The 11,446-nt window shown below is 44.2% G+C and overlaps 1 protein-coding gene across 1 annotated transcript in view; it reads right to left on the reverse strand.

Moving 5' to 3' along the window:
• LOC311147821 (ER membrane protein complex subunit 1-like) overlaps positions 1-8,780 on the reverse strand; it is a 42,044-nt gene extending 33,264 nt beyond the window's left edge. The window contains exons 1-6 of the mRNA XM_084184613.1: positions 8,647-8,780; positions 8,035-8,162; positions 7,828-7,893; positions 4,503-4,596; positions 4,226-4,354; positions 3,822-3,948 (exon numbers count right to left, since the gene is read on the reverse strand). Of these exons, the coding sequence (XP_084040739.1) occupies positions 3,822-3,948; positions 4,226-4,354; positions 4,503-4,596; positions 7,828-7,893; positions 8,035-8,162; positions 8,647-8,738 (636 nt within the window). The 5' untranslated portion in view covers positions 8,739-8,780. The remainder of the gene's footprint in view (positions 1-3,821; positions 3,949-4,225; positions 4,355-4,502; positions 4,597-7,827; positions 7,894-8,034; positions 8,163-8,646) is intronic.
• Between the last annotated feature and the right edge of the window lie 2,666 nt (positions 8,781-11,446).

An 11,446-nucleotide genomic window follows, 5' to 3' on the forward strand; every position in this document is an offset into this window, starting at 1 on the left:
ACGGGGTTTGTGTTCTGTTTGGATATATGTGCTGTATTTTCATCTCCAACAATATAGCACCGGACGGGCCCGTGACCAAAGCGCTTGAGTAACCATCACCACGCTGGCGAACGAACTGGTTGAGAACTCTGGTATTGATAGCTCCATAAACGGTTGGTTTGATAACATATTTGGTAAATGGAAAACTATTGTTGTGACTATTCTGGGTGAAGTTGTGGCCTCTATGGGTATACTGGTTCTTTGTGGATGTTGCCTTATTTCCTGGCTGAGTGACTGGTTTGGTGAGTACTCTTCTATGGTGGTTACTGGATTTCTGACCCTAGTAATTGTGTTTTTGCTGTTAATGTGTTGTGCTGCTTGCATCGTCCCCTGTCTCAGGAGGTCAGTGGTAGGAGTGGTGCAGGCGTCAGGTATGATGCTGTTGTTACCGGCCCAGGATGATGCAGGTGACTCTGCTACTGACTCTGAGACCAAGCTGGATGATCCATGTTTTGCCTAGTAAAATACATACACGCATTTATTTTCAGTTCTTGCTCATTTATTACCTTATGTTTTTACTAACCACTGTGATTGTTTATTCTTCCTGATGTGAAGGTAAAGGATTCCTGGGTGGCTGGTAGCCAACTCAGTACATGTTAGGTGTAGGGGAGGAATAGAGGGTTAAAATTAAAATTATTATTTTTATTTTCTATTAACATTAAATGTTGTGATTTAATTTCCATATCCTGTTATTCTTAAGGGTCATTATACTCTGTTTAGAGTGACACCATAAAATTGTTGGGTTTTATTTTTTGGATCTGTATGTGATGAATAGCTTGGAAGGAATGCATTAATGAGGAGCACTGTACTGATATGGATTGTTTCACATAACAGGCTGATAAGAACACTCTCTCTTTGTTGTCTGTGAAACTGTCCTTGAACATGGGTACATGGAGTACAGTTTTTGGGGGCTCGTCCTTTTGGGTGCTGACTGTTGTACTATTAATAAAAACGTCGATAGAATTAACTACATACATTAATGTTCAAAAATTAGGCAATTGGACACAACAAGGTTTTGAGGCGGTGCATGGCCAGTTGGCTGCAACCTCTCTCATGGCTTTCCAAAATCGTATTGCTGTCGACATGCTCCTGGCTGAAAAAGGAGGAGTATGTGCTATGTTTGGTGAACAATGTTGTACTTTTATTCCTAATAATACTGCTGCAGATGGAAGTTTGACAATTGCTCTAGAAGGTTTGAGGACTCTTAATGGTAAGATGAAGAGCCACTCAGGGGTGGATACTTCAATGTGGGACTCTTGGATGGATGCGTTTGGTAAATATAAAACGCTTGTTTCTTCTATACTTGTATCCATCTCTGTTTTTGCTGCAATTCTAGTGCTTTGTGGATGCTGTTGCATTCCATGCATACGGACGCTGACAACCAGGATTATAACCACCGCTATTGATCCACATCCTGCAGATAACGGTCAGATGTTTCCTTTGCTTGCTATTGACGATGCTGACCAAGGATATCTGGATGATGAATAGCATTTAAGCTTTTTGTCACGTCTCTTGTGAGACGTGAAGAGGGGGAATGTAAAACTTTATCTTCTGATAAAGTTTTCCCTATTTTGCCAATTGCAGCATTTAAGCTTTTTGTCACGTCTCTTGTGAGACGTGAAGAGGGGGAATGTAAAACTTTATCTTCTGATAAAGTTTTCCCTATTTTGCCAAATTGCAGCATTTAAGCTTTATGTCACGTCTCTTGTGAGACGTGAAGAGGGGGAATCAAAACTTTATCTTCTGATAAAGTTTTCCCTATTTTGCCAATTACACTGTTAGCTTGTGTCACGTCTTAAGTTTTCCTTCTTTACTGTTACTTGGTCACGTCTCTGGGGAGACGTGAAGAGAGGGATTTGTCGTAGTAAATATATAATGTTATAGCTTGGTCTGACTAAAATCTTGTGCATGACCCATCTTGTGTTGGGCCTTTGTATTTAATACAATGCACAAAGACTTCTATCTTGTCGGCCTTATCAGCAGGTGGCTATGGACAACACCCACGCCATAGGTCTCTCAGTTCTTCCAACTCACGAGTTCTTGCTCTGAGGACATACACACACACACCCCCACACACACACACACATACACACACACACACACACACACATCATCATTGTTAAACATACACACACATACACACACACACACACACACACATACACACACGCACACACACACACACACACATCATCATTGTTAAGCACACACACACACAAAAACCCCCTTCTCTTAGGCTGAACATCTGAAGACAGAGAACCCGACTCAGAGCCAATGCAACAGTGACACTAGCCTGGAGGTGACCTCGCCCAACTCATCAGGACCAATCAGAAGATCAGAACTGCTAGAATCAACCTACTTCATTTTATTGTATAAAATGTCAGCACACAATGTTTAGGGGCTCGCTCTCAGATATCTCCCTACGAGATTGACGAACGGGTCCGTGCACGCTATTTACAGATATCTTTACCTCTGAATAAACTGCCTTATATTATACAATTATCCACCTTGTCCGAAAGTCTCTACTTGGTCTCCGTTCTCCAGTAAACTTGTGATCATCAACAGGTGCTACGTGGTCTAAATAACTCAACTGGCTAGTTTGCTTGTCTGTAAAGAGAAGGGCGGGCTGTACGTTGATCCTGATGCTCTGATTGGATACAGCGAAGCTGTATTCCTCCGTTCACTCGCGTCGCTTCGTAATTTCACACGATCACTTTCACTTCTCTGTTTGGGTCTGATCATTCAGCCTGCTGCTGCCTCCTGCTAGCCTGCTACTATGATAAACCACATGGTGAGGACGTTTGCTATCAATGAGCATAATATTTTTACATTTGTACATTTTAGTCATTTAGCAGACGCTCTTATCCAGAGCAACTTACAGTTAGTGAGTGCATACATTTTTCATACTGGCCCCCCCGTGGGAAACGAACCCCCAACCCTGGTGTTGCAAGCGCCATGCTCTACCAACTGAGCTACAGGGCACTTATTAGTATTATATTACTATATATTGAGTGATATATTATACAATGTGCATAATATCTAACAAGCGGGGCGAGGGTAGGGAAAATATATGAAACGCCGACGCGCTTTCGGACTGATAGCACCCTTGTCTACACACAGAGAGAGGTCAGACAGAGGTCAGACACACACAGACAGACAAACATCCCTCTGCGCGCTGCTCCTAATCTGCAGCTTGTTTGGTCTATAACTGTGCAGGGAGATCAGTATTTTCTACTTAGGCATATCAAAACACTTCCGAGTTTTCTGATCACAAGTATCATCAGATCTGATCCGACTATCAACTATTAATCTACGATATGAGTATGGCCAGGTCGACACAGCCCTGACCCAGACACACACAGCCCTGACCCAGACACACACAGCCCTGACCCAGACACACACAGCCCTGACCCAGACACACACAGCCCTGACCCAGACACACACAGCCCTGACCCAGACACACACAGCCCTGACCCAGACACACACAGCCCTGACCCAGACACACACAGCCCTGACCCAGACACACACAGCCCTGACCCAGACACACACAGCCCTGACCCAGACACACACAGCCCTGACCCAGACACACACAGCCCTGACCCAGACATACACAGCCCTGACCCAGACATACACAGCCCTGACCCAGACACACACAGCCCTGACCCAGACACACACAGCCCTGACCCAGACATAACCTCAAAACAGCTGTGACAGACATAGAGTAATACTTTTATATACCATCACATTTGATGAGGAGACACCACAGAGTTCTTGACCATTACCTGCTTGATGATCTCTCCATCCTCTAGGCTGTAGGCTATGATAGTGAGGTGAGAGTTAGGAACCACCCCTAACACATAGACCTCCTCTTCTCCCCCAGAGTACACTGCCTGGTACTGGACCGTATCACTGTGGGCACAAAGACTTAGATCAGCTTTTCAACTGCAAAGCCCTAAGATTAAAATAATAGTCTAGCACCTAAATGCTGAAGACCTGGATTCAAAACAGCATTTGAAATCTTTCAGATACTTTGACCGTTTGTTGGAGCCTTTCTGGAGTGCCAGATGTGCAGGGCTTGAACTTTTGGGCCCATTTGTATTGTTTCCATTGCATCGGCTAATGTATCTGAAAGAAAACAGATAGTGTTTGGTCCCAGGTCTGAGTACCAGTCTCCTACTGTACCTACATGTCAGGCAGGTTCTCCACCCATTTCTGGTGTCCATTGGAGAGGTAGTGGAGAGAGATGGCAGCTTTCTTAAGCACTGCCACATGCTTTACGGTGTCCTGTACTGCCACAAAACACGCAGCCTGGAAGCTGAAATAGAGATGGACATTATGAGCAGTTAGTCATCTGTCAAAATCTCTAAAATCATTGTCCATTGACTATCTCTCAGCTATACATTTCAGTTAAATGGGGAACAGGTCATCTGCACACGAACACAGAGACACCACACCCCCCGCACCTGCCAGTATCCAGCACGGCCTCCCAGTTCAGCCCGCCAATGTTTGTGTCCCAGGAACGGAGCAGACGACCATCTCCAACCACCATCAGAGCATCTAGACGTAAAACAGTCATTCAAATATCCTCTGTCAAAGATCAAGGCAGAATCTTAAAGATTAACATACAGTCGTGGTCAAACGTTTTGAGAATGACACAAGTATTGGTCTTCACAAAGTTTGCTGCTTCAGTGTTTTTAGATATTTTTGTCAGATGTTACTATGGTATAGTGAAGTACACTGCTCAAAAAAATAAAGGGAACACTTAAAACAACACAATGTAACTCCAAGTCAATCACACTTCTGTGAAATCAAACTGTCCACTTAGGAAGCAACACTGATTGACAATACATTTCACATGCTGTTGTGCAAATGGAATAGACAACAGGTGGAAATTATAGGCAATTAGCAAGACACCCCCAATAAAGGAGTGGTTCTGCAGGTGGTGACCACAGACCACTTCTCAGTTCCTATGCTTCCTGGCTGATGTTTTGGTCACTTTTGAATGCTGGCGGTGCTTTCACTCTAGTGGTAGCATGAGACGGAGTCTACAACCCACACAAGTGGCTCAGGTAGTGCAGCTCATCCAGGATGGCACATCAATGCGAGCTGTGGCAAGAAGGTTTGCTGTGTCTGTCAGCGTAGTGTCCAGAGCATGGAGGCGCTACCAGGAGACAGGCCAGTACATCAGGAGACGTGGAGGAGGCCGTAGGAGGGCAACAACCCAGCAGCAGGACTGCTACCTCCGCCTTTATGCAAGGAGGAGCACTGCCAGAGCCCTGCAAAATGACCTCCAGCAGGCCACAAATGTGCATGTGTCTGCTCAAACGGTCAGAAACAGACTCCATGAGGGTGGTATGAGGGCCCGACGTCCACAGGTGGGGGTTGTGCTTACAGCCCAACACAGTGCAGGACGTTTGACATTTGCCAGAGAACACCAAGATTGGCAAATTCGCCACTGGCGCCCTGTGCTCTTCACAGATTAAAGCAGGTTCACACTGAGCACATGTCACAGACGTGACGGAGTCTGGAGACGCCGTGGAGAACGTTCTGCTGCCTTCAACATCCTCCAGCATGACCGGTTTGGCGGTGGGTCAGTCATGGTGTGGGGTGGCATTTCTTTGGGGGGCCGCACAGCCCTCCATGTGCTCGCCAGAGGTAGTCTGACTGCCATTAGGTACCGAGATGAGATCCTCAGACCCCTTGTGAGACCATATGCTGGTGCGGTTGGCCCTGGGTTCCTCCTTATGCAAGACAATGCTAGACCTCATGTGGCTGGAGTGTGTCAGCAGTTCCTGCAAGAGGAAGGCATTGATGCTATGGACTGGCCCGCCCGTTCCCCAGACCTGAATCCAATTGAGCACATCTGGGACATCATGTCTCGCTCCATCCACCAACGCCACGTTGCACCACAGACTGTCCAGGAGTTGGCGGATGCTTTAGTCCAGGTCTGGGAGGAGATCCCTCAGGAGACCATCCGCCACCTCATCAGGAGCATGCCCAGGCGTTGTAGGGAGGTCATACAGGCATGTGGAGGCCACACACACTACTGAGCCTCATTTTTACTTGTTTTAAGGACATTACATCAAAGTTGGATCAGCCTGTAGTGTGGTTTTCCACTTTAATTTTGAGGGTGACTCCAAATCCAGACCTCCATGGGTTGATAAATATGATTTCCATTGATAATTTTAGTGTGATTTTGTTGTCAGCACATTCAACTATGTAAAGAAAAAAGTATTTAATAAGATGATTTCATTCATTCAGATCTAGGATGTGTTATTTTAGTGTTCCCTTTATTTTTTTGAGCAGTGTATAATTACAAGCATTCCATAAGTGTCAAAGGCTTTTATTGACAATTACATTAAGTTTATGCAAAGAGTGAATATTTGCAGTGTTGACCCTTCTTTTTCAAGACCTCTGCAATCCGCCCTGGCATGCTGTCAATTAACTTCTGGGCCACATCCTGACTGATGGCAGCCCATTCTTGCATAATCAATGCTTGGAGTTTGTCAGAATTTGTGGGTTTTTGTTTGTCCACCCATCTCTTGAGGATTGACCACAAGTTCTCAATGGGATTAAGGTCTGGGGAGTTTCCTGGCCATGGACCCAAAAATTCGATGTTTTGTTCCCCGAGACACTTAGTTATCACTTTTGCCTTATGGCAAGGTGCTCCATCATGCTGGAAAAGGCATTGTTCGTCACCAAACTGTTCTTGGTTGGTTGGGAGAAGTTGCTCTCGGAGGATGTGTTGGTACCATTCTTTATTCATGGCTGTGTGAGCCCACTCCCTTGGCTGAGAAGCAACCCCACACATGAATGGTCTCAGGATGCTTTACTGTTGGCATGACACAGGACTGATGGTAGCGCTCACCTTGTCTTCTCCAGACAAGCTTTTTTCCGGATGCCCCAAACAATCGGAAAGGGGATTCATCAGAGAAAATGACTTTACCCCAGTCCTCAGCAGTCCAATCCCTGTACCTTTTGCAGAATTATCCTCCAAAAGTCTTTGCCTCACTGTGCGTGCAGATGCACTCACACCTGCCTGCTGCCATTCCTGGGCAAGCTCTGCACTGGTGGTGCCCTGATCCCGCAGCTGAATCAACTTTAGGAGACCGTCCTGGCGGTTGCTGGACTTTCTTGGGCGCCCTGAAGCCTTCTTCACAACAATTGAACCTCTCTCCTTTAAGTTCTTGATGATCCGATAAATGGTTGATTTAGGTGCAATCTTACTAGCAGCAATATCCTTGCCTGTGAAGCCCTTTTTGTGCAAAGCAATGATGATGGCACGTGTTTCCTTGCAGGTAACCATGGTTAACAGAGGAAGAACAATGATTTCAAGCACCACCCTCCTTTTAAAGCTTCCAGTCTGTTATTCTAACTCAATCAGCATGACAGAGTGATATCTAGCCTTGTCCTCATCAACACTATCACCTGTGTTAACGAGAGAATCACTGACATGATGTCAGCTGGTCCTTTTGTGGCAGGGCAGAAATGCAGTGGAAATGTGTTTTGGGGGATTAAGTTCATTTTCATGGCAAAGAGGGACTTTGCAATTAATTGCAATTCATCTGATCACTCTTCATAACATTCTGGAGTATATGCAAATTGCCATCATAAAAACTGAGGCAGCAGACTTTGTGAAAATTAATATTTGTGTCATTCTCAAAACTTTTGACCACGTCTGTAGGCATAGATAAGGCCAATATAATTGACTCCGTACAACACGGGTTATATTGGCTAGGCCAAGAAACTAGGCAAGTCTACAATTAACTGTTAAAATGCTATAGTCACCTTGTCCATGCAGCAGAAGTGTGTCTATGGCTCCCTCTGGTCCAGTCTTGTCCACATGTCTCCAAACTGTAAAGTAGGAATTAAACAGAATGAACTCTATGGAAGATATTCAACAACAAAACATTTTTTTATATTTTGTCACAGATTTCGGAGTAAAAGAAAAAAGCTAGAAACATTTGTATTGTAATACGAATGACAAATACTCACTGAGATCTCCAGTCCTGGAGTTGAAAGAGGCAAAGATATTCTTGTCGGTAACGAGAAACAGCTTTTTAGATGACTGCGAATGCGAGTCAAAGTGGGCAAAGAGTGTCTTACCCACATACTGTTGTCTCCTGGAAATAGAAAAGAGAATATTTGACAGTCAGACTAAGCAGCCCACAGAGAAATCCTAGTATTCTGTTGAAATATTTTAGCTAATCAATCACCAATGTACATCATCGTCTTCGTTACTGCTGTGTTTTGAGACTCAGTATCTGTGGCAAATACACCTGTCACAAGGAGCGGATTGGACCGATCTGAGGGATGGGTCTCCTTCCCGCATTGATCCTCGACCCCAGTAAAGAAGAGGACGCAATCCAATAAGATATTTACATTCGTGAGTGATTTGATATATATTCCAACAAGCGACTGTCAATACGGGTACAGACATGACAAGGCTACCTATTGACTGAACCCGACCTCAGAGGGTTACTTACTGTCTTTTCGCCATGATCAACCATATTTGACGCTGTCAATGGTTAGCACATAGCACTAGCTTACGTTACCTAGCTGCATAGCCGAATCAATGGACATGCTCAACGTTAGATAGCTACATACCAATCGAACTTGCCAACTTGATCTTCGAAGACAGCTTCACTCATGAAAAATAAAGAAAAGAAGATTACAAATAGAGACGTTAGCTTAGACATTTTAGCAGATGGCTTCACAGAGAGATAACGACCCCATGCACTAAACACTTCCGGGTAGATGTTCTTCATCGCTTTGATTGGCGGTTTGTAAACTAACACATAAGGTGCATTACCGCCACCTAGCGAGCTGGAGTGTGATGGTGAGAGGACTATTGGTTCTAAAACACACACAGGTGCCGTGAAAGAAGGAATTGTGAATCTTCATTCATGCTCTCACTTCCACAAGCCCTGGATGCCATCTGTGAGCTTGTATAACCACAACCATAAACTGTAGGAACACAACCATATCGTATAGGACCACAAGCAGACTGTATAACCACAACCATAGACTTTAGGAACACAACCATAGACTGTATGACTATATGACTATTAATACCGATATTAATAAAAGGAATTTTCCGTAGAGCTCCGAGACAGGATTGTGTCGAGGCACAGATCTGGGGAAGGTCCCCAAGAACACAGTGGCCTCCATCATTCTTAAATGGAAGAAGTTTGGAACCACCAACACTCTTCCTAGAGCTGGCCTCCCGGCCAAACTGAGCAATCGGGGGAGAAGGGCCTTGGTCAGGGAGGTGACCAAGAACCCGATGGTCACTCGGACAGAGCTTCTGAGTTCCTCTGTGGTGATGGGAGAACCTTCCAGAAGGACAACCAACACTGCAGCACTCCACCAATCAGGCCTTTATGGTAGAGTGGCCAGACGGAAGCCACTCCTCAGTAAAAGGCACATGACAGCCCGCTTGGAGTTTGCCAAAAGGCACTTGGCACCATCCCTACGGGGAAGCATGGTGGTGGCAGCATCATGCTGTGGGGATGTTTTTCAGCGGCAGGGACTGTGAGACTAGTCAGGATCGAGGGAAAGATGAACGGAGCAAAGTACAGAGAGATCCTTGATGAAAACCTGCTCCAGAGCGCTCCGGACCTCAGACTGGGGCAAAGGTTCACCTTCCAACAAGACAACAACCCTAAGCACACAGCCAAGACAACGCAGGAGTGGCTTCGGGACAAGTCTCTGAATATCCTTGAGTGGCCCAGCCAGAGCCCGGACTTGAACCCGATCAAACATCTCTGGAGAGACCCGAAAATAGCTGTGCAGCGTCGCTCCCCATCAACCTGCCAGAACTTGAGTGGATCTGCAGAGAAGAATGGGAGAAACTCCCACGCTTGTAGCATTATACCCAAGAAGACTCGAGGCTGTAATCGCTGCTAAAGGTGCTTTAACAAAGGTCTGAATACTTATGTAAATGGTTATTTTCGTTTTTTATTTTTCATAAATTTGCAAACATTTCTAAAAACCTGTTTTTGCTTTGTCATTATGGGGTATTGTGTGCAGATTGATGAGGGGAAAAAAAAACAATTTAATCAATTTTAGAATAAGGCTGTAACGTAACAAAATGTGGAAAAAGTCAAGGGATCTGAATACTTTCTGAATGCACCGTATCTTGAAAACTTGACTGCTGACATACAGAACATGCTGGGACTGTATCAACAGTGGACTAATGACACAAAAAGACCAAAAGATAGTTTTTGAGTGGATTTTCTTAATGGTTGTCCAACTGTCCGGGACATGTGACTTGAGCAGTCTGCTCTGTGGTTGGGCAGGAGATGTTTTATTTATTTACTGATAGCACCCAAAATGTAAACAATTCTAGTAGTCTGGTGTTTCTGGTTCCTCCCCACTGTGAAGGTGAAAATAGCTACTTTACATTTTCGGGCAAGTGATCATAATCTTCTTCGGCAATCACAAAATATTCCTGACTTGTCTGATGGGCGAGTGCTTTTCAGACCTTAATTTCAGCTGTCCAAACCTTTTTTACTGACCTTTAACAACACTCTCTTTCTGTAGCCTAGTGTCAGGTGGATTTTGTGGGACAATGAACTTAATAAATGTTGATACGACTTCTTATGATGAGCACTGATGACACGAAAAGGATTTCTAGATGATAAAACTTCCCATGCAGTTCTGCAGTTCAAACAAGAACAAAGCGGACACCTGTTTTGGTAAAAAGCTGAGGGACGGTGCTGGAGAAATGTAACCACTCTCAAATTCATAGACAGAGCTATGAATGCAAGGACTGATCATCTACGATATCAACACTATAGTTTTAACCATGTTTTGAGGCTATATAGAGTTTGTTTACATTTACTTAGTTTACAAACATTGGAGTAAAACAAGCTTCTATTTTGGGTTCTGATGGAGGATGACAGTTGAACTAAGCTCACGAGGCATTTATAAATAATATTCTTCAAGAATCAATGGGTACAGTATATGCATTAATTTAAAAGTCCCTTTAAGATAATGATAAATGTTTTAAGATGTCGATATGATCTCTGGCGGGAAAACACAGAGAGGCAGTGGCGTAGAGTAGTTTCGTGAGCTCCCTGGATACAGTTCCCAGCAAGGAAAACAGCTAATTTACGTCAATTCTACACATTTTCACATGGGAAATTATAATTTGACTGACCACTTCCTGATAACTGTAACAATGATGACGTTTAGAAGGAAGTAGCTATAATCCTATGACATAATATTTACTGAATAGACACAAGTATGATACAATAGTTAAAAAATATTTGTTATACACTGAGTGTACAAAACATTAAGAACACCTGCTCTTTCCATGACATAGACTGACCAGGTGAATCCAGGTGAAAGCTATGATCCCTTATTGATGTCACTTGTTAAATCCACTTCAATCAGTGTAAAT

The sequence above is a fragment of the Coregonus lavaretus genome (assembly GCF_964263955.1).
Source record: "Coregonus lavaretus genome assembly, chromosome: 20".
NCBI lineage: Eukaryota > Metazoa > Chordata > Actinopteri > Salmoniformes > Salmonidae > Coregonus > Coregonus lavaretus.